A 26,103-nucleotide genomic window follows, 5' to 3' on the forward strand; every position below is an offset into this window, starting at 1 on the left:
ATATATATATATATATAGGTATTAAATATAAAACTATAATTACAATTGATGATACGCAACAGTTTCATACTCTTGTTGGTTTTTTTTTTAATTCGTAATCATTAAATATCTTTTAAAATCCCATTTCTTATACACTCATTACGTACGCACACAAGGTATTATAAAATGTGTTAAATTTTGGTCGTGGTTTTCAGTGAGTTAATTTCGTGGATAGTGAATCGGTCGACTAATATTCGAATCGCATGCGCAGGCTCCTGCGGCAACTCCATTAAATCCATCCTATATAAAATTGGGTAATTTGCAAAATTATCTTTAAATCACTCTATTATACGTGTATGTATATGTGTGTGTGGAAAGAGAGTACATTTCGTAAAGAAATAACAAAACCAAAATCATTAATTCGGTCGAAATAAAGTAAAGCAATCAACATTTATGTTTTAACAGACGCACATTCGTTCAATTGCGTTTTGTTTTATTGCATTTTGAACCTTACTTAATAATATCCTACATATACGTTCAATAAAATAGTAATTTGAGAAGTATTTATATTATAATTGCTGTTTTTATAATGTAAAATAAATTATTTAATGAGATTGTAAATTAAATGAGAGTATTTTAGTATTCATTAAAATTCCAAAAAGTATCTAATGAATACTCGAAAGATATGTCAATTTGTATAAATCGATGAAGAGTGTTAGTAGAAAGAGTTTTCAATATTATGTGACTTAGATTTTCGCTTTTTTGCAGGTCCAGACATACCCGGCTTCCTATTACAACCTTTTAGAAAACCAAAGAGGATCAGAACGGCGTTTTCACCTTCGCAACTTTTAAAATTAGAACACGCCTTTGAAAAAAATCATTATGTAGTAGGAGCTGAACGGAAGCAACTAGCTCAATCTCTTAGTTTAACGGAAACACAGGTCAGTATTTTATATTTTTACATTGATTTATTGTGAACAGCTATTTTATACGGCGATGAAACCAAACACGCGAAACAACGGAAATGCACGGAATTTATGGCTAATGATATAATATTGTTCAATCGTGTTAGTCAGATTTACAAAAGGTATTCTCTTGGCGTTTTTCACTCGTTATTCTTTCGCGTGATCCGATTTAGGCCTATGTACATATTTATGTATGTACATAAATGCACTAGGAATATAAAACATAAAATCGTCACCAAGCTTGCCTATGAAACTCTACGTAATAAATAAATAAATCATTTGCCATAAAATATTTGCTTTATTTTGAAACCGTTTTTCTCAATTAATAATAACTGTTAGTTGAAAAAAAAATATCATTAGTAACGTAACCACAAGTTTAACGTTTTTTTGTCAATGTTGACATAGCAGACAGTTCCTGTCAAAGTGTCAAGTATCTGTCTTCAGTTCAACAATCACGCATCCATGGGTTGAGAATCTTTTTTTGAGATGGAAGTCATTGCAAATTCTCGACTTAAACATTTATAGCATATTCTAATTTTATTATATCATAAAATTCAACATTACAAAATATACTATTTTAACTTTCACTAGCTATTCTATGATAATTGGATAAAGACTAATTTACTCAATACGGTTTTTGTATTTTATAATAATAATACAATCATTTTTATTTTATTTATTTTATTTTATAACAATCGTCTTACGAAATGATTAATTTATACATATTTGATCATTATCCTTTCACGTGATCTGATTTAGGCCTAATCTAACCTAAATATGTATATGTACTACGTAGGTACCTAATTAATAAAGCTTCTTGACCACTCCTCGAATATTCATGAGATAGCACATATATAAACATATTAGTTAATGCAAATCTACAAGTTTTAGAACTATCAAATGTGTTAAAAGTACCATGTCATGGTACTAGTAGACGGTTTATGGGAGGACTCGGAGGCTGGGGTTAAAAATTCCCCATACAAAAACGCATGAGAAACTTTGACCTTATTTATTTTCATCCTAAATTTTCTCTTAGAAATCCTCAGTTTGGAATTTATGTAGGAATGTTACAGTCGGACTATATTTTCAGTTGTAATATATTCCAACTAGCGTTTTAAGTCATTCATATTCAAATACAATTCAACTAGTAAATTATATCTCTACAAGGGCAAATACATTTTCAATAATGTGCGCCAGTTGTAATATAACAGTTGAGTTTTGAAAGTTCTGATGTTTTTACGACTGCTTTAGAATTCAATAATGCTTTAATATTTGATAAGTATTACGAATAAAGGCAATGATTATCGTATTACGATAACTCTAAGAATTTATTCAAACAAAAAAAGTGACTTTTCAACTCAATTAACTAGTCAAGTGACTTTTCAACTCAATTAACTAGTCAAGTGACGTTTTCACGAAAACCTAGCGTCTCCATCCTACCTGGTACCAAAATATAGTAGAACTGTACATATATTTAGTTGTGGTATATTTTGACCAGTTGGAATGTAATTCGCCATATGAATCAACTTACGTGGATTAGACAGAATATATTACAACTCAAAATACACTTTAACTATTACGTCAGTTGGTACCAGATTAAATGGAATACATATATTCCAACTAGTCAAAATATATTAAAACTGGAAGATACACTTCATCTGTAACATATACATATGTACATACAATGTACTTATGGTATTTTAACGTATAATAACTTATAATGAATAATTATTTAAAAAAAAATAGCCGTTGTTTTACAACTATTAAGACGAATATTTGTTTTTTTGTTTGCCACTATACAAATCTACCATTTTTGAAATTTAAATCATCAAATTTGACATACCATGACATGGTCATTTGATTTATACCATAGTTTTTTTAAATTTTCTAAAAAAAATCCACTATTACATAAATATGTACGTATGTATGTCGCATAATAATTAAAAATGTTACGCTATCGGTACGGCACTGGTTTCACATGACTGGTTTGTTAGTGGGTGTGTCGCTCCAAATCGAATAAGTTGCACCCCTGTGAAAGTGGTCGGTTTCGGGGTTGTTAATTCCGTTCAATTTGGGGGTGGTGACGTCCCTAGTCACCATTTACCCGCCAGCTACCAAAATTAAAGCTTGTCGCCGCGCGGGCGTAACTTACCCCCTACTACACGACACGAATCAAAACAACACTGATTAAATTAGCCACCTATCCAATTCAAACATCGTGCTCGGAATATTGAGTGTCGCTCGAACAACTTAGTTGGTGTATAATGTAGTCGAAAGCACGATCGACTTGAAACTTTATACCGAATGCTGGACTGAAGTGGCTAAACAAAAATGGTGGCAGTTTTTTTTTTTTTTGATTGAATATTTATGCGTACTCTATTTTTGAGACTTCATACTTGAACGTGACATTTATTTTTAACATTTTAAGCAGTGAAGTACTTAAAAGGGAGTCCCTCAAGTGTTCAAATTGTTTGAACCCTTTGAATTATATGCAAAACCCCTCATAGTGAATTTTGAAAATTGTATTCAAATTATTCCGGTATGAGTTTTGAATAAAAGCAATAGCCATGATTAAAACCTTCGATAAATTCATAAAAATAATTCATCAATTTTTAAGTTGAATTTTAAATCCTCAAATTCTACCATAAAAATCATAAAATTATTCATCTACATTATAAACTCAATTTTAACTCCTTAGTCTTAAATATTACTTAATTCTATTACGATTAATCTATGACTAGATATATGTATATATTCAGTTCAATCAAAAATAAGCAAAATATCAAACTTTTCACTTTCACATTTAGTGCGTCTTTGATTTTTATTATTAAGAAAAATAATTTCAATGCTTTTCCATAATAATATCATTATAAATTAAACTGAATATTCAAATGGACATTAAATATTTATAGTATTTCTGCAATGCTTCTTATCAAACGGATATTTGTGACTCCAAGTCGATTATTAATTATCAGAGTTTGCCAATTTATCTTATTTCGTTGTTGAAATGGTTCCTCACCAAATTAGCTACCAATCTACCTACTATTAAAAATTTTAAACTTGAATTTGAAATTATATTTAAATAGTGCTAAAGCTTCATAGGTGTCCAAAGCTTCATAGGTGTCGCTTTGGGGCAACCTGTAATGGCACCAAAACAGTTGGAAAAACGAATCTTGAGATATTGCAAGTTGGTGGAATGAGGTAGACCCATATTATAACAAAAAAAATTGTAAAAGCTTTTTACAAAAGTACAAAATATTTAAACACTAATCAGACCCAATTATGTATATGTTTTCTTTAAAATAATGTATAATATATACCCAAAAAGTACTGATTTTTCTTCATACAAATCATTATATTAATATCAAATCTTCACTTTAATATATTTAACAATTCCCCCTCGAAACCTCAGATTCATAAAAACAAAAACAAACATACACACATCTGGGTAATTAGAGGCAATTCAAAGCCTAAATTCGACACAAAGAAACAGTAGTAAAATATTCTGAGCGAAGGGCATTTTAATTGAACAATCGGTTGAAACGTCAATCATAATTTGAAACATTAAACCATCTTCCGCAGTTATTTGAAAAAAGGCATGCTTAACAAAAATCAATTATACATATATACACGTACATTATTTTAAACGGCATAATCACAGAATCGATTAATAGAATACAATTACAACTAACTTCGTAATAACATCGGCTCAGAAACACGTGCAGGAAGTAACTGCTCTCAATTATGCAGACTTTTTCAAATAGAACACACTCACGCCCAGTTTCAACCGACCAGTGCGGTGGGTAGGTGTGCAAGTAAAGTATATCTGCAATGATAAAACAATTTTATTATATTCAGGGGGTACTTAACGGGCAATTATCGTAAAGGCGAAACTCGTGCAGCAAGCGAGCCGTACACATGCCCGACAGCGCGCCTCTTAACCGAGACTTATTACGTATTATTAAAACTAATTATGGATAAATGATTATAAATTACCAGCCCGTTTATCGCGTATGGTCATCGCACCGTTTTACCACACACACACACACATTTCTAATAACAATCTATATAAAACTTCAATCAATTTCACGTGAGAATCTTAAATTTATGTCTACACGCTTGAGTGACGAAAAGCTCTGTATCAAAAACGGCCATTTTGCGATGTAGATGTGCTTAAAAATTGTCGGGGTTGATGTGGATTTGTTCGATGTGTTTGAATGTAGAAGAAAGTTCGATCTAACTTGCATATATGAAAATATCGCAGATGCTACTTTTACAATGTACAACAGATTCAATTCCAAAAAACGTCATGTAAAATTTCAAATAATTTGACACATTTCAACGCATCGACTATATGTTAAAGTTATTGCTACGTTTGATATAATCTCGGTTTAATATGTAGCTATTTAAACCAATTTTTTTATTGTAACTGCTGCAAATATGTGCTTTTGAAGATGGACATATGTAGTTCTACGTGAATAAAAATAATCAAAAGTTTAATTTAAAAAATGATAGCATTCACATTTTATATATTTTTCGCATAACTTTGCTACGGATTGACTGTAAGTCGTCAAGCCAACTAATGGAATAATTTAATGTAATAAATGTTTACTACATCAGAAGTAGGGATTGCAAAAATACCGAAATTCATTTATTTATTTAAAGTTTGGACCATTGTAGCATTACAGGAATTCATCACTACCGATACTGTCATTACTACCAGTAGTACTGGTATTTGTTTATTTTATCAATTACTGCAATAAATTTTAATTAATTACCAATAAAATCATAATTATTTAACTGTCAGCTGATCATTAATTATTTTAATCGCTGCATTTAATTATTTTTTATTTAATTTCAAAATAGTGTCCTTCTACATACATCGTACAGATTACTGATCAGCGAATGTAAAAAATAAAGTAAATAAATTGCGTGCTTCTTGCTGTAAAGAATTTTGTTTGGAAAAAAGGTTTTTTAGCTTTTAAATCATATACGAGTTGCATTAAAATAATTGTCAATTTAACAAATAAATTTTCGAAAATATCAGAAGGTGGCGAGGCTTGTCATTGTTAACAATTTGTTATAAATCAATATATAATATGAATTCGGAAATAAGTACGACATTTTCAGCATGGCTGATTTTAAATTTACAATACACTTAGCGGCTCCTTTGTATAGCAGGTCAAAATAATGTTGAGTGTTGGCTCATTCGTCGACTCATCCATACAAAAAACTAGCCGATGCTTTTTATTCTAAATTCAAAACAATTCAACTAACATAAAATCGAAATTAATATATTTCGATACTACCGGTAGAACCGAAGTCTAAAATTTGTTAAAAAACCGCTAGTACTAGTATTGGGTTTATTTATCCTTAAAAATTGTATACTGCAGATTATATACTCGGAATAAATTATTTTCAATAGAGGTCAACCCACGGGATCGAACCAGGCAACCTTTCGGTGCTTAGCATTAACGCTGTGCTGCTGTAATAAGCTTGCCGGTCGTTAAAAAGTCGAATGTTTATACTTTATACTTATGTTTTTGGGACGTATAAATTATTTGAGACTGTTTTTGTGGTCGGCATAATTATCATAAACGCTCGGTGCCACACACGTTATGAAAGTCGAAATTTTCTTTTAAAACAGGAAAGGTATGTAAACCTACATATGTAAGTATGTATAACTGGACCGAAGATCAAGACAGTTGAATATTGTTTCCAAATTTTACGAAACGATTACAAAGAACAGCACTTTCAATCATTGTATGATTTGAAAATAGCGTGAAATGAATGTGTACTGGAAACTTTTCGGCCCTTCTGGAATGATCATTTTTGCACTATTCTCAATTATATTTATTTATTTAGTTCTTCGACTTGTGCGTTAATATTATAATATGATTTTATATATGTATATGATACGTAATTGTTCACAAATAAACAATGAATTTTATAATTTCACTGGAGAAATAACGGCTACAACAGATGCTTCGGCTTACAATAACAACATGGAATACAATATGAGTGAAAAAAATCCCGATTTTGAAATTATAATAATCACTTTATTATATGCGAGGGGAGACGACAATAAAAACCGGTGACGGTCGACCTATCGCTTTTCATACTACATCATATTATATTTATAATGTTATAACACGATTTATACATATTAGGTAGGTATATTATTACAGTAATAAATATACTGCAAAATGGCGGCTGTTACGATATAAAAATATATATATTTTAAATACTATCGAATTAATATGGTTGCATTTTTCCGCGAATAAAAATTTCATTTTGAATTAGAAGTAGTGTATTTATTTATTATTATCGTAATAGAATCAATGACTCAATAACCTCTCAACCATTCATACTTTTAATACTTTTCAATAGTTTTATATTTACACGCAATTTTTTTTTACTTCTCATTTCATTCATGTATACGTATGGGTTTTATATTAAATAGCAGTTTAAATAAAAAATTTTTATTGATTTTTTTTTAGTGGCATATTCTCGGTCGCACTGTACACATTTTCCGCTTGCTTTCTTTGATACTTGAGCCTTCTGTACTTCGTCTCCCCCGTTGTGTTTGATGAGCGTCATTGTAAAAGGTTTGCTCTGTGATCACTGCCATGGGATTGGTCCATTTGTCCCTCCCATGGTCCCCCTATATCACCCCTTACCTCCCTCTCCAATTCGCAGTACTCTTTCCCCCTTTAAACGTAACGCTATTGTTGTCTTTCGTTGCTTCGCCATCCCCCTTTGACAATTTGAGGCATCAGTTAAACCAACAAATAATAAATTGCTCCTATAAAGTATAGGGTTACCCCCAATTTTGACATGCAATTTTCACGCTGGTGCCACTGATCGTTGGGGATCGATATTTTCTCAATGTGGAATCATGCTTTCGTATGATGCTGGTCGCTAATTCCTCTCACGAAGGGTAGACTGTTCAACGGTTATTACTTATATACCTAGGTGTAACCTGTTTTCACCGTAAATTACCGATCGGTGTAGACGTGTCAACTTTTACATAAGTTATTAAGTTGATAAGTATGCGATTCACGGCAATATCCGCCCGTCGAATATGCCAATATACAAATAGGCAATTATAAAATAATTATTTACATTGCACAATGTCGACGGCCGATTCTACAGTTAGATGTGCTTTCCCATCCTAGCACTAAATACATATAATAGCTGTCTGTAACACTTTGACATCCATCAGAATATCCTCGCTAATGTGCATATTATATACATACATAGGTATGAACAACAAGGAAATCGAAATACGATCTTTGTTTTAATTGGAAATCAAATCGCAAAACTACAGCAGTCAATTAATATGTATTTATATATATTTATATTGCCTTTAATTGGAGTTTGCATTATAGCATTATAAAAGTAGTTATAAAACAAAGCAATGACAATAATAATGAGCATGAAATAAATGAAGTGATGTAAACGTTTTATGTACGTTTAATATCAGATCAGAGCTGTGGGTGGAGTCGTTTAAAATGTACCGACTCCGATTTTTACTCCAACTTGAACGATTTTAATAAGATCGACTTTACTTGCCAACATATAAAATTTTTAGTAGTTAAAAAGATGGCGATTAAAAATGAAATATAAAAAATCAATAAAAATTGACATGTAACCGAATTTTTGAATTATTGGTAGTGGAATAGGTATAAATAACAAGTAAGTACATTCACAGTGTATGTAATATGTACATATGTATGTGTATGAATTTCATACACAAACAAATCAATTTAATATTTAAAATGAGTAAAATAGTACGAGACGGAGGAAAAAATCGGCTTTGGCCACAAAACATCAAAATATTTGCAATTCAATGATTTAATTTATAATATAAGTTAAATTCATGATTTTTATAAAGAAATCATTAAATTTCAATTTATTAAAGGATTGACTTCAATAAAATTGGAGACTCTAGTTGACGCATATCGTAATACTATTAATTAAAGAAAATATTAATAAAATAGTTGGTCAATTGATTTCTTTATGACTCCGACTCCAATGGTTACATACATACAAGTGTACAAAATCCAAATTCACATTTACCTTTAAAGTGTTTGAATCAAATTGACCGGCTTCACCTAAGAACTAGTTTACTGGGTGTTTTTTTAGTTTAGACAACAAATTTGATAAGATTATTCAATTAATTTTCAGATTATTTCATAAGAAAAATCAATAAAAACTTGGCTGAATAATTAAAATAAGAATAGTTTTTTTTCAGGTTAAGATTTCTAAACAATTGCGACACTTTTAAAATGTGTCTTATTTGAATACTAGTATCAATTAATCACTTTTATCTACATATATTTAACTCGAATTGAGATAACAAAGCTTGGCTGTATATAATTTGCTTGTGATTAGTCACTGTTTCGTCCTTATTAACATTAAATTTAAGACGTCTATATAATACAAATGTATCGATAAAATTCCAGAATATTTTTATGTCTCATAAAAAAGTCGATCTTTCGAATTATATTGCAGAAATAATTCAACGAAATAACTACATATGACTTTTTTAGTGCACACTATTTGACTACTCCCTGTCGGTTACGCCTGTCAGTTGAATTCAGTGGGGGGGAAAGATGAATTGACTGAGAATAAATAACTCGTAATCGGATAAATAATTTTATTAGGCATATAATTCCGTATATGGCAGACGAGGCTCGTTTTATTATATACACAATGAATCTCTTGGTTATTGGGATGCGATCGTTATTTACATAAGGGTATGATTAATTGCATTCATTGACAAAAAAAAGTGTTGTATTTTTACTGATAATTGTCTGTAAATATAATATGATTGTCTTGTACTTTTTTTATTATTATTTTTGGATGTTTGTCAACGATCGAGTGAAACGAACATTCGTTTTGATTTTAATATGACCAATTGTGCATGAACACGCTCGTCATATGCGACTTTATAAGCAGTTAGCGTTTGAATAGATATTTTGCAATACAATAAAAATGTTAGCGGCAAACATTTTCCATGCCATTAAACCGGTGACAAATGTTTGTTGGCAAGCGGCTGACTCTTCCAGCGGCCATTTCGTACAAAAGACGTGACATTTTCATCTTCCTTTGTCTGCCGCGTCTGCCTGAGCCAAATCTATCGCAAACTATTCATGCAAAATATATATATGTAATCGTTATAAATCTCCAAGCATATATTTGAATGATTTATTTCTTCTTCCAGGTGAAAGTTTGGTTTCAAAATCGCCGAACGAAGCACAAACGGATGCAGCAGGAAGAAGAGGCGAAGTCTTCACAGTCAGGCCAGTCCAATAAGGGCGGGTCTAGTGGTAAACCTTCCAACGATGATGATCAACAGCAGAGATACAATCAAGGCTACGAGGAAGAGGAGGAAGAGTTGATCGACATGGAAATGGACGATGAGTGCTTAACAGACAGTGAAAATGACGGATGAAAATTCGATTACTAGAGTGATGTGGTCGTGGACTAATATTAAAAAAAATCGGCCATTCTTAAGCGAAGATGAGTGTTTTTATTTATTGATTAGAAATTTTGACTAATTTAATCGCATCCCGGATCGGATTTATTAATTAAATTATTTTTACGGCGTGCGTGATGATCGCATACTTACTGATTATATTAAAAAAAATATATATGTATAGTAATTTCAACTTTTATTGAAAATTAAATCATCATGTTTCCGATAGATAAATTACACATAAAATTAATATAAAAATAATAATGATCGTATTAACGGGATGCGAAATTGCTGTGAATATAATTTTAGTGTTAATCGAACGTAAATCACTAATAGATTATAAGCTCGTGCCAAATAATGTTAAGAACTTTGTAAAAAAAAAATATTCTTATTAGGCATGATTTAAAAAATAAAAAATCACCCAAAATTTTGTACTTACGTTATTTGTTGTATATTTTGAAATTTATTTATAGCGTATTTAAGCCGTTTTATTATACACAGTATGAAAAGGCCATATGATAAAAATTGTATATATTGACAATGTGTAAATCATAATTTATATATCATGTAAATATTAATAGTAAAATAAATATCAATTGATAAATGTGAAAGAAATTAATTGTATATCAACCATAATTTATACTTACAAGACATTAATCGGACGAAAATATTCCTTATTTATCCCCAAACATTCAAATTATATGAAATTATTTCCTAACTTCAGTTCAACACAACATCCCTACTTGAAAAGGGACATTTTCATATTGAAAAAAAAAACGAAATCATGCTAATTTTTTTTTAATTTGAATGTTACATGTCTGTTGCATTATATTATACAATGCGACATGTAATGTTTTGAATTTTCTGTGATATCTGTAACATTTTTTTTTGAGACGTCACATAGAAATGATAGATTAGCGCTGTAAGTTGGCCATATATACTTTCGCATGTTGAAATAATAAATTATTATTTTACATATTACCTACTTAATTGCGCGATGGTTGAAGTTTTCCCTCTCTAGTACAAATTATGTAAATGCAAACGATTTTTAGATATTTTATTTCGTTTATAAAATTATTTTAAAAAGTTCCCCAATAATTTTTTTTGTTTGTTTTGTGAATACTACTAATACATCTAGAAAATGATTGCGTAACATACAATGTTAAAGATTCACTCGTTTAAAATATTACATATGATTAATATCGTTTTCCCCGAATTTAATGCTACTTGTGATAATATTGTCAAATATTTACAAGGATGTGTAAAAAATACATCGAAGTTTTGTTTGTGTGAAAAATAAGACAAAATTAAATGCTAATTAAATAAAATTTTAAGTGAATTGTGTGATGAACAGTGTTACGAGTCTGTATCAAAAAGAGTATGTTTTAATGTTTTGGAACAGAACTGTCAATATAAATAAAGATGTTTCTTGTCAGTATTTATTTTCGTTTGTTTTTCCAAGATTCCTACATTCATAAATGCATTGAAATTCCCATCAAATCCTACATTTTATCCACCAGTACACTCAAATAGAAAAAATAATAATAATACACGATTCGATCTCATACAGAACTAAAAACCAAAATGCATATTTTATTTGCTCATTGTCTATCGTAATAATTGTGTATAAGACCTACCTTTATTTCTGCATATAAATATAGCTTTGCTTCTTGACTGTCAGCTTGTTTGTACACATCTATGAAACATTACTTAATAACCAGTTACGTTTGAATGGATATTATTTTAAATGCTGTAATTATGAGCTTTTTTTATTTATTCATGCGTCAGTGTGCCCACATCAAAATTATAATTGGGTAAAATTTAATAATACGAGATACAAAATTCGAATTTAATAGCTAGTTTTAACACGTAAACTTCTTCCGCAGTTGAACATGTGTCAAAGTTGGTTTTATTACATCGGTATCAAGAGAACGGGGAGATTTACCAAAAAGTAATAAAAAAAAAAGATCAGAACTGTTCTGAAGTGATTAATAAGTCTAATTGGATGATTTTTTTTTTTGGTAGCAGTCATCTCCAAAAAAATTTTACCTGTTGTAAATTGTTGCCGGCAAAAAATTGGAATAAATTAACAGATACGTCAGAGTATTTTAATTCATAATTGTCGTCCATTAATCATACCAAATGTGAGGAAATACATCAAATACATTAATAATTTAAATTAAAAGTGTTGTGTATACTCGAATATATAGCGTGTATATAAACACCTATCGGATAAAGCAGATAAATTACTTTTTACGCTTAGGTACATCGAACACGGAGATTGTACTATGTACGAGACGAAAAAAACAGATCACGTACAATAATAATTTCACTCGGCTGTTTTGTTTCGCCTAAACGTGTATAGATATGCGAAATCAGCCGCGAATATTTTCACGGCAATCTAAAAAAGCGATCGGTGTGAAGATCGAATAATACGAGCTAATACGAGGTGGTATCCAAAGCTTCCATCTCGCATGCCGCTCGGCCAAAACCCACAAAATTTTTGGTACTCTCCATAAATTACGAAACAAAAGGTACGAGAGAAATAAAAGAGACGAAAGGAGAAGTTTGCTTAACCTTAGATTAGAGGGAACTGATAATTATATATAATAACTGCAGCTCGTGTCGACTCGGCAACAAAACGACGGTCGAAGCTCGCCGACGGACGGCGCTTACGACGTTCTCGGCCCGAGCGCGTCTTAGCTCAAACCTGTCTGAAAATGTAATTAATAACGCTGTATAATGGTTTGGCATAAACGGACACTGTACAGTAAGCCTATGGAATACTGTAAGACAATATAATATATAAAACATTCAATTATATTTTATTTTTCAATTATTCTGAAATTTAGCATATGCATAAATCAAAGTTCCATTCGGTCTCATTATATTTTCAATATAATTTTTAATCAATCGTCACGGATTAAAAATTGGATCGGATAAAAATTTTTGTGAGTAATTTTTATTTGTGCCAGTTTAGTATGGAACCTCTCCTGCAATATTCTTGCAGGATAAAACCAGCAAACTCTGATAGGAGACAAGCGATCTGGATTTTGAAATCATCCCTATCCAGGAACGATAGACATACTCATAAAATCATCGATAAATCCGAATTTAAGTCCACAACCTCTCAACTGGTACACAATAATTACTTTACATATTATATATGTATATTTGCATGTAAATGTTAAAATTTTATCAAAGAAGCTATACGAGTTAAATATAGGAAGCTGCTTTTTATCAGAAATATTTGTTTTACTATTACATAAAAGTATCTAAACAGTACAATTTTAAATATTTGGGTATTGTCTGTTATATATTTGCAGTTGTTTGTACATATAATACATGTGATAAAGTTACCAAACCCACTCAAAATATGATACTAAACGCTGATAACTGATCTACAATTCGATTGCCCAAAAAAAAAAAATTAAATAATAAATTAAGTTCAGTTTGTAAAGCATCCGTAGTATGAATCCCAATTTTGGAGTAATTTATTCCGATTTTTCAAAATTTATTCATCTTACGCCATAGACGAGAGCAAGATTTGAATGTAATTCAATCCAAATCGATTGTCTTGAATCAGAAAATTGAATTTCCTCAACATTTATATTTATTGAAGTCGTACTTAATTTATTATGTACGACCGAGTATAAGATTTCAAACTTTATCAGTTCATAATCTATAATACCTACACGCGGTTAATATTGAATCGAATAAAGAACAAATATAATCAAAACCTTAATCATTTAAATCTTGATTTTTTTATATTTTAAAGAAAATGAAACTTTCCCTATAAAACATTACTATCTGAACCCTCGGAAGTACATTTATATATAAAACGACCAGAATCTACACACATTTCTAATACCAAAACAGCACATAAATAAGTAAATGAAAGAAATCGTAAAATGGCATAAAATGTATCTAATTACATATATAGGAGATAGTGAAAGTGAGTGAAGAAATTAAATAAATTGATATCGCAATGAGTAGGTCACGTAGCTAGAAGAATTGACGAAAGAAAAGTGCTAGAAAGTGAAAAGGTGAAAGAAAGAAGTGCTGGATTGGTACCCGAGAGAATATAAAAGGATGAAAGGATGACTGCAAGGAAGATGGGTAGACGAAATCAGAAAAATGTGTGGGGAAATGTACGGATTGCATATATTTTGTATAAAGAATATAGTGGATAGAGCGAAAAGATTGAAATAGCAATGGGCGAGCTACTTGGCTAAAGAAATGGACGAAGGGTGGACAAAATAAGTTCTAGAATGATATCCGAGAGAATGCAAAGTGGTAAAAGGAAGACCTCAGAGAAGATGGGTAAACGAAATTCGGAAAATGTGTGGGGTGAGATGGATGAGAGTTGTGCAAAACAGAGACGAGTGGAAACATGTTGGAGAGGCCTTCATCCATCAGTGATGGCGAATGGCTGTAGATGATGATGATGATATAATTATTTTTTAAAACAAGAACGAAATAAGACGCAAATATCAAATTAATCTCATTATATGTATACATATTTATATATATACCAGTTGTTTTACCCGGCTTCGCTCAGTATTTGTAATATAAACAGCTTAAACATGACGAATCTAATAGTATTTTTCTAATATTATAATAAGAATCTAATAGTATTTGTTTTTTTATTAAATTTATTCGAATCGAAAAAATATACATATTCAACCAATCGAATCATCATAGAAAGTGACTTGTTTTCGATTTCCAACCAACTATAGTTACAAACTTACAAATTCTCTTTCGAAATTATATATTAGATGTATTATATATACCAGAATCCGGTGGCTCCCCTGGCGCCTCCCATCCCTTCGCCCCCGACGCCCCCCGGGCCTTCGCCCCCGGCGCCCCCCGTCCCCATGTCCTCATGGAAATTTTGACTTGTTTTCGAAGTTTCCAACCATTATCTAACCAACAATATTTACATACAAAGTCTCTTTCGAAATTACATATATTTTATTTTATTTTACAAAATCAATTAATCAAGCACACTCGTCTAATAGATTGCTCCAAAGCGACGAGTGTGCTAAAAAGATTAAGTTAAATAAACAAATTATATATACAAATATGCAAATTAAATAAGGAAAAGGTAACTAAATAAAACATGAAATCATAATTAAAAACACTAACTCAACCTTTCTAAATGGTCGCGACCTCCATAGCTTAGGAAGTGGTGTAGAGAATGAAGAGAAAATATATTAGATATATGGGATTTTAAACCCAACGCAGTCCATTTAATCATCGCCACAACTATGTATATAATTTTAGACAAATTTTCATCTCGAGACATTATTTATTGTCTATCTATGTATAATACAAAATAGAAATATTTTATAGCTTGTGTCTTGTGTCTCCGTGCTTGTCGGTGCGCACCATGTACATACGTGCGCGCCTTGCTTGCTTAAATGTTCACTTTTCATCTCACTTTAAATACGAATCGTAATCTGAACTCACAGATGCATTTAAAACGCGCATTGAATACAAAAACGCGTCGCCCTGCGCAAGTCGTCCCCTTGCGAGGTGGCCTCGCGCGACACTGCACTATACCTATACAGTCGGGGGCGTTGCCCGTCTCGATATGTTCCGAAATTAATTTTCGTCGCAATAAATATTCACACATTATCGGTGTGTAAACGGCTCGTCGGGCACATATCGAGAGGGCCATGCCCATCTGATTGGCCGTTGAGTTAAATGCGGGCTCGAAACCCGCCCCCGGGCTCTCAGTTAGTTAAATATTGCTTTTAACGAGAGCCAAGCCCCCCGGGCCCCAACTCTCTTACAAAACCCAGACACAAACACACACACACACACACGTTCACCGATCTCGAAAATGTGCCAAACGGCTGTTAACGAATAGCCAAAATACACCCAGGGTTGGTTAATTTAATTAATCTTTAGAGAAAATCTTTCCCAACCAATCAAATGCGCATGTCGAACGGCCGAAATGAACAAATCGTCATTCTCCTATCGGCATATCAATCTTCGGTTACAGCTTATATTTACACTGTAGTCATTTATTTATTTGATAAGGAGTATATCAACATAGTGTTAAAATATTAAGCGTATCATTACTCACGCACGCTCGGCTTAGACCGTACGAATTAATTATTACAAATTCCTTTTGCGTAGTGCTCACGTTCGCACTGATCATCTATCATCACTTGATACGTTCAATTTAGATGGAAAAAATGAGATTTAAAATGTATAAGCTCGGAGAAACCATATATACAATGTAAGTGTGCTAAAATGAGTGGGAATTAATTAAATTGCGCAATGAGTGGATATAGGGCAGGTGTTGAATCGAATTATACTATACATGCCTATGTTATTTCAAAGTATTTCTGTAAATATAGTAATATGTATCAATAGCAGAAGAGAATGGTTCTACATAGTATTCGTCATGTTGAAGCAAATTTCGTCAAAGAATATCAACATTCATGGAAACGTCTCAAGAATATATTGAATGGTAAACAAGCATGTACATATTTATGCAATGGTCTAACATCTAACTATCATATTGTTACTTTTTGCAGTTTTTATTTAGATTTTTTTGTCAAAAAGCGTAGGACTATCCATGTTCCTGTCATCAAAAGTCAATGTGCCCATTACGTTTTTGTACGAGTCTCCGTCACCTGCTTTACTCTTGCAATATATAGGTACATTGAACTTAAATGATGCCAAAATAATAATGACGCTTCAAATGCCGATTACTCCAACTTGCTATTACTTACTGAACGAGTTTTGAATATTTCACTGCAAGTTGAAAATAAAAGACTTTTATTCGCATGTGACAGGGATTGGGTCAGTCAATGATATCGGTACAATTACCTTATACTTTTCAAATATTCTATAAATTAATATAGCTGTTGATTGGGCTTTTTATTTGTACCTACCGTATATAAGTTTGCACTGTAATATAAAAAAATGTAATTTATTTAGCGTCATATTTGTTCGTTCGAAATGAAAATATTCAAAGTCAATTAATAGCAATCGTCTTGATTTTTTATCCATTCGCCCATCGAGCCGAATGTTGAGGCGTTATAACAACTACAACAACATTCTTTAGCACCCAGCGATCTAGCCGATAAACTAACTCTTCAAAATAACTGACAGAGTTAATAATAATTGACAGGTGTTAGTATCTCAGGGCAGGTAATGAAATTATCATAATATATAGGTGGGTTTGATTTGGACACACGAAAAAATCGTAACTGTAATAATAGAGTTTTAGATCGATTAAAACACGCTTTCGTTCGAATGGGCCGAAATAATCTCCATTATTCGTGCATACGTAGTTATGTATTCGATAAATGAAAGGATAACTTCCCTGTAGGTCTCAGTTACAAGTGGATAGATAAACGTTAAAATAATCCGTTAATTGTATAGATAGCATTAGGAGGTATACAACTTTGCGAGAAAAAAATCTTTTGAATACATCAGCTTAAACTTAAACTACTCACGACTCTAACCTCTACAATCTACACACATATACAATTTGACGAAACAACGACAATGGGATTAAAAGGGGTTAATTTTTTTCGATGTCACTAATATTGTTGATCTTATCGTGGGAACATCTTGCTGATTGCCAGCATGTGATGGAAATTCTTAGCTATAATCCTAATGAGTAGTTATAAACCTATAAAAGAAAGCAACAAAAGTATTTGTAATTTTTTTTAGTGACGAAATTGTTTTGACATCATTTAAACAGCTTTAAAACAGAAATGTAATTAATTCTGGGTATTTTTTAGATAATAAAATAGCATATATTTTAGGCCCACGACAATTTAATTCAATTTTATATAGATTTAAATTCACATACATTGTCTTAAATTACAGTGTATTAAATATTTAAAAAAAAGATTCTATAGGCATTTATCTTAGTGGACCCGAAAATGTAATTAAAACTATAAATTATAGCATTTTTACTTGTTTTTAATTTTCAGAAATGTTAAACACATAGTAATTCAAATAATATTAGTCAAAGAAGTATTGCATATTTTTTAATAAATTTATTAAAAAAAACTTCATAAATATATACATATGTACATGTGTACTTTAAATTTTTATGCAAATACTTAAAGCGTATTTTTAATATAAATTATAAGACTTGATCATCTGGATCGAAAACTAAGTATTATATTTACTGATATAAGAAGTTTTTTCGTCTATTTATGGCTCATTATATATGTATGCAGAGTTCTAATTGTTTTAGAGTCCTAATTATAATTACTATTTATAAAATTTGCAACATACTTAAATTGAATTAAAATTATAGTTCTATATCAAATAAACATAGTTTATGGAAATATTATTCTCAAGTGTGATTTTTTGTATTGCTTTTTTTTTGTCTCTGCGTGCATACATATGTATATGTCAGCAACATTAATATTCAATTAACTTTGCCAGGCATTATTGGTTTAGCATTTGAGTGGATTGAATGGTATTTAACCTCTTAAAATGTGTGGCGAAGCATCTTTATCCTTAGGCTGTTGGCTGTCAAGTATGGTGACGGCTCCGTAATTGGTTTTAAGATTAAGCTGGCTGATTACCGAGGGTTGGTCTTTGGCAAAGGTGCCGAAAGCACTGCTTTAGCTCCGAATGCTGGCGAAAGGCCCTGTTTGTTTTTCCTACAGAGAAGTTCAATATTTTTTCGCCGGGAAAATTGTCGATTGTTAAGATAATTTACGCGTTCGTTGGCACGCAACCGTTCCGTACCGCTCGTTATACCTACTTATGCCCAGTTTCAGCCATTTTTACAGTATATTTATTTTCTCGTGAGCCTACTACGATTATTGCATCATTTTTGATATTACATATTCTGCGTGTAGCGATGCTTTCCAAGTTTTTGCCCCGTCGCATATAAAAAATCTGAATTGAGATGATTTAGAAATTACTCACTATTTCCACCGTCTCAAATAATTCATTTCATAGATTTCATACTATGTGTAATCATCTTCTATAATAAAAAACCAATTGAATCAAAATACATATAACAAGTTATAGTATTTTCTACATACATACATATATATACCTACCAACCTCCTATAATTTTAAGTCTGTTCCTAAGTACTTCGTAGCCTATCAAGTTTTTGATGTTTTATTAAATATTTGACTCGCACTTCGTGATAAAGGTACAAAACGCTCAAGCTAGCCATCATTATTTCAACAAAAAAGAAATAAACTAAGGTATAATTTTCTCCCTGTCAGAGCAAGACCCTCGGCCTTTTACGAACATTTAGGCTAAATTATGTGGCGCTTAAACTCCTACTAAGGCCTAATTTTTAAGATAACTGTTGCTTAAATTTCAAATATTATAAAACTACATATGTACATTCAAAATCGAATTCTAAAAACAATTTTCATCTTTTCGATATTATTTTATAACATTTCTTCAACAAATTGGTTTTGAAAATAAAATTAAAGGTAGAATAGATAAAAGCCTAATTTAAATTCTAATAGCTCGGATGGATCCGTTTAATTTTCGGTTTTTACCTTAATGACTTTTAAATGGTTTCAATATTTGGTAACGCCCATATTGGCCGTTCGGCTAAAATACTGAATGATTAGTTGGCACGAACCGAAATAAAAATAATTAAATATCACAGGCCGAAGATGAGATGATGATTATTAATTATAGCTAAGGCGAACTCACCTTTCAAGTGAATAAACATTTAAAAAATATATATCAATACAATTATTTCATACAAGTGTGAGAGAATAATTAAATACATATAAGCCGCTTTATTTGAAATTGGCGTATGTCCACTTTTCTTCATTTATCAAATAGCTCGCAAAACATTAAATATAATGTTTTGCATTTTACAATATTTAAAAATACTGCTTGCCTGTAATACATTTATTCTGCTTTTGCGAGATTCTGGACATATGAAATAAATAGAAGTGGTAACAATTTGTGAATTAAGTCAAACAGAAATAGTGTTTTTGCAGCTGAAAATTGGACGTCCGCCACTTTGAAATATAACGGCTCATATATGCAAGCTATTAATATTCATTTAAATATAAAATTATTCATATCGCAAATGCGTTTAAATTTAACATGTATGTTATATGTAGAATTTTTTATGTCCGTCTGAATGGTTAGGTAGATATTTCACAGGAGGATCTGGGAACACGTTGAGTTTTTTGTGTTTATTTTCCATATATAAAGAGCTATAAGTTCAGACAGCTATTATTAAATTTCCTAAACGGGTATCGTTAATTAACATTCTGTATACATCTGTTTACTAATTGCTGGCAGCTCTCCTCATACAAAGGGTGATTTATTTTACGGTCATAATTCGTATAAAACGTTTAAGAATTTTCAATTACATATAACAATCTAAAAGAGAGATACCTAGCTCGAATAATACCAAATACGATATGCGTTTTATCGATAATTGTTCGACGGTAATTTAAATACAGTGACACTGTACGCCCGTTGATTTATCGCACATTCAAATTCGGTTTCAATTTTAATCTTCTCCGAATGTAAAACTTTGATTTATCGAGAGAATATGCTGTATCGCATTGATGTGATAACAATCTCTCCGATGCGTGTTAAATATACATATATGCATCCGAGTGATGCGTATATCATAAATATTTTTGTTTATTATTTATTTATTTTATTATTATCGACACGGCTGTATATATATTGTAATACCCACTGTTGATATAATATATCTAAAGTTAAACGATGCGCTAAATGTTGGTTCGTTATGAGGCGTTACCCGACATTTCTCTAAACAAGTCGGCTGATGGGATACCTGCCATTAATTAGCCTCAAAATGAAGGTTTCCATATTAAATCGAACCGAGGAATAATAATAATAGTAACGCGTGATGAATTACTGGGAACGAACAAGGAAACTGGGCGCGTACCTCGCCTTAATGACCGACTCGAAATCTCCAAATTATAACCCGATCCGACCCATTGTTGGTGGCTCGACTATTACTTAACCATTCTGTAAATCTAAGCCACTCAAACATCAAATCATCCACTGGACCAAGTTTCTCTTGCGACCAACCATACAAATAAAAATACACCTACATATGTACATATGTACATATTTCAAAAATTAACATGAATTTATTTTTCGCCAACTACTTTTACTTTTAAATGATTTGGATGTATTGCAAATGTTTAAAAGATATTGGATGTATTGCATTAAAGAATATACACCAATTAATATTATATTTCATAATATCATCATCATCTACAGCTGTTCACCATCCACTGCTGCCTCTCCAACACACTTCCACTCGTCTCGGTTTTGCGCAACTCTCATTCCATCTTACCACACACATTTTCCTAATTTCGTCTACCCATTTTCCCTGCGGTCTTCCTTTTGTCCTTTTGCATTCTATCGGGTACCAATCTAGCACTTATTTTGTCCACCTTTCGTCTATTCTTCTAGCCATGTGGGTCATCCATTCCCATTTCAATCTCTTTACCCTATCCACTATGTCCACTACACTTGTCATACTTCTCACACACGTGTTCCGCTTCTTGTTTTTCCTCGTTATGCCCAGCATACAACGTACCATACTTCCTTAAATGCATTGGAATGTGTAGCATCTTGGCATTCAGTGTCCAAGTTTCATATCCATACGTCATCACTGGCAAAACGCATTGATCGAAGATCTTTTTCTTCAGGCAAAGTGGCATTTTTGATTTAAAAACCACATTCATTCGTCCAAATGCACTCCATCCTCTTTATTTATTCTTATACGTCTATCAATTTATTCTTATTTACTACCGGACATGTCAATTATAATAATAATACCTGTAATGTAAATATTAGGTGATTGGTGCTCGTCGACCACTGGTTTACTAGCGCTGATCAACTGATCTCGCGTTCGCGCCAAAAAGACCTCAGCTTATAAACGAGCCGCATACAACAACCAATCAGATTTTACGATCCATCAACCAATGATCCCTTCTGTGCGTAGAGTACCCGATAGTTATAAATATTAGACAGTTTAGTCCGTGCTTCATTCGCGGCTAGCAGGCCGACGGATCAAGAACAATAAACTACCTTTACCACTAATGATGCGTTTTTCACCCCGATCTTGGAAACCTCTCTACAAGCTAACGCTAAATTACCATAAAATTTTAACAACAGCAATTTCTATTCCCCACAAGAAAATTATTCACACTAGTATTGATCTTAGAGAAAACCAATAGTAAATAAAAACAATAAAACATAAACAAAACCAATACAAAAAAAATCAGTCATCACTCTTGTGAACAATCCTATAGTGGGAAATAATCCGTACGTACACCTTGTAAATTTTTTCATAATATATGTACACCTTTTTGGAAACAATTTTCCTCGACTCCAAAATTTAATTGTAATTTATATGTTTAATTTTCTAGCAGATTTTTCTTAAACGCAAAAGTAGTCTTCCAATCAGTGACGTCCCGAGACTACTTTCCACTTTTGGGAAAAGTTTAAAATGCCGCCCCCTCTAGAAATATAATACATACATACAATCGAACATTTTTTTCATAATTATAAATAAAAGACGACTTCAAGCGGATGTTTTTACAAATAACGATATGCCGCACCATTAGTGTTCAAAACAAAAGAGCAAAAAAGCATGGTTTTTCTAAGAAATTAACAATAGTGAACCATTTTTTGTGCTAAAAGCAAATGCGCTTAGCCTAAGTCTGATTATAATAGCATCGACAAATACATATTTTAAATTACATTTTTATATCAAAAATTGATTTCGAATGTCTTTAAATTTATTTAAAATGCATACACGTTTTAATCGAAGTACATATAAAGATCGGTTGATAACAATTGGCATTCTTGAATGAAAATTATTTACACCCGTTTTTATTTTAAATGTCAATAATTCCTGTACGAGCTTAATAATAACCACAATAATTTAAAACAATAATAAAAATCATATATTTTATTTTCACCAGGAAGGCCTAACCGGTAAAACCAATGCGCCTTCCTGGCCAATTAATATAATTTGCTGCCTCTAAAAATTTGCCGCCTTTAGGCGTCGCCTTATTTACCCATGGCACGTCCCTGCATCCAATACTGCTGTAATGAAAACTACATATAGAATTCGAATCAAGCGACGGCGACTAATAAGTACAATAAGTCCTGATATTTTTTAATCACAAATTATGAACCAAAGAAATAACAACCCGGGAAAATATATCATTGAAAATCATTAACAGAATCTATATTTTAATACAAAAATAGCCGAAGAATGTTTTATAAACAAAAAATAAACTTCGACAGTTTACTTTTTTATTGTAAATAAAACGCGATAATATTTGTTAATTATTGTTACCAATCTATGCATTTATAGCCGAAAAAGAACACTGCAAAGTTGGGAAACTCCTATTAAATCATTAGTAGAGAGGTTAATAAAATAGCTTCATAACCTATCGTAAATGTTCCATTTTATGTCGCTATGGAAAATTTATTTAAAAGGAAATTTCCTTCTGTCTCAACTGCGCACAAGGACCAAACGGACACGAATCAATTTCATAATATATAAATACATATATTAAATTGAAACGACCACGGGTCACAATTCCATTGCAAAGGACGTCGAAAATTTAATTAAATTATAATAATGGCGTTCATTGTTTATTGTAGATTTGAAACATTCGACCGGTGACACGGGCAAACAATGCATTAATTCAATTTGGGGGGTACGTGTATATTTTGTAGTACAATCGGTAATTTTGGTATTGCCGATACGTGACCAAAATTACATTGTTTATTTATGAAGCTGCTGGCGCCATCTGTATTCAACAAAATCGAGTCACGTACGGGTATATGGAAACATACCGGAACGCTAAAAGATCATGATTTAAATTTTGTCCATTTGTTGACAATGCTCGTATGTACAAATATATATACGTATATAAATAATCTACGAAGCTGCCTACGTACGTATTTATGTACATATCATACATTCATTACACTTAGAAATATTTAACGTGAAGAATCCCATATAAAATCGTAGGTTCGAATTTTATTAGCATTTTTTTTGGTTAATCTCTCGATGATTTTTCTAATCGATAAAAGAAAAACTCGAAGAACGTGTTGACGTTTTATTATATTGTATATTTAAAACAACTTTTTACGAGCTTCCTAAAATATGGCATATTTGCGTTTCGTATAATGTATTAATTATTCAAAATGCTCTTAAATTACACGGTGCTTATTCTTGTCAATAATGTTATTCATAGAATTTTGCAATTAATCAGCCGTTAAATTATTCGCTCGTTTGACTCTTGACGCGATTTTTTGATATTTTAAATTAATTTCCAAGCGAATAGAATTCGCCTACATGTGTATAGCATCTATAATATGATATTTTGATGCCAAATTTATACAATTTTTTGCGGACATTGTTAACAATATTTAAATATTTTGAACGAATTTATAAAGATGCGAGACAAAGGCTACTTACATAATGGCGAGACACGACACGACGCGATAAGAATACTCCAATAAACACAAACAAATAAATAATCGATAATCGAAGAAAAGATTCTCACTTTTTGTCATATCGCAACGCGTCACTTTCAAGTCGCACCAATTTCCTTAAATAACATAAGAGAACAGTTTTTCTATTCAGTTACAATATTTAATTTAACCAGGCTTAATATAGATTTAAAAAACGCCTTTTTAAAAAAATATTATATTTAATTTTTTTTATTGTTCTGCACTGCTCGAATTTAAATCCTCATTTTTTTTACCAAATCTTTCTTTAATATTATCAAAGTTAAGAGACAGAGAGCCATGCGAAGAAAAATTTTCCCCCGGGGCAAATGCTTAAATATATCCTCACCCCCCCCCCTTCCCTCAACTCTTTTAAAAATCATTAAAAAAAAAATATGTATTTATATTATACTAAAAAAATACACAAATTTGTTTTCTAGATCATGAAAACGTGATTAATGATCGATTCCGAGTCCAAATCAGTCAAAATTCAGAGTTAGAATTTTCGCATGATCACAAAACTTCATCTATTGTTACTACATACCTACGTATGTATGTACATAGTAAAAATATATTCATTATATTAAAAGATATTTACATACATATATCTAAATATTGTATTAAATCTTAAAATTAACCGAAAGACATTTGAAGATTTTCATTAAAAGGCTGGAACAATATTTTTACTTTATCTATGTACGTAGTTTTATTATTTCACTAAAAAAATTGGGAATTTGTCACATTCATTTAAAATTAAAATGACAGTTTTGCAACCCCTTCACCCCCCCCCTCCCCCCTTCCCTTCTTTCAAACGGTTCTGGTTAGAGAGATAAAAAAAGTTCACCAAATAATATACGGGAAGTGACTTAAATGTACATCATATTTTCATTTTTTTTATAATCTTTGTAAAAATCTGTTATTGGACTCGGATGTTACATATATTATATATTTACTATTTGTTTTTTATACATATCTACATCCTGTTGTCTGTTGATTTTTCAATAAATAAAAATAATAATATTGAATGCGATATGCATTCCATTCAGTATGTCGGATCTTATTGAGTATTTATTTGTTTTTTCTTTATCTATGTACGTAGTAACAATAGATGAAGTTTTTTTAGGTAGTGATCAAAAATATATATGTATATAAATTATGATATTGGTGATTTT

The 26,103-nt window shown here is 31.3% G+C and overlaps 1 protein-coding gene across 1 annotated transcript in view; it reads left to right on the forward strand.

Annotated features, from left to right (window-relative positions):
- LOC143911492 (uncharacterized) overlaps positions 1 to 26,103 on the forward strand; it is a 76,242-nt gene that overhangs the window by 12,253 nt on the left and 37,886 nt on the right. Inside the window, exon 2 of the mRNA XM_077430377.1 lies at positions 748 to 920. Within this exon, the coding sequence (XP_077286503.1) occupies positions 748 to 920 (173 nt within the window). The remainder of the gene's footprint in view (positions 1 to 747; positions 921 to 26,103) is intronic.

This window comes from Arctopsyche grandis, chromosome 5, assembly GCF_051622035.1.
Source record: "Arctopsyche grandis isolate Sample6627 chromosome 5, ASM5162203v2, whole genome shotgun sequence".
NCBI lineage: Eukaryota > Metazoa > Arthropoda > Insecta > Trichoptera > Hydropsychidae > Arctopsyche > Arctopsyche grandis.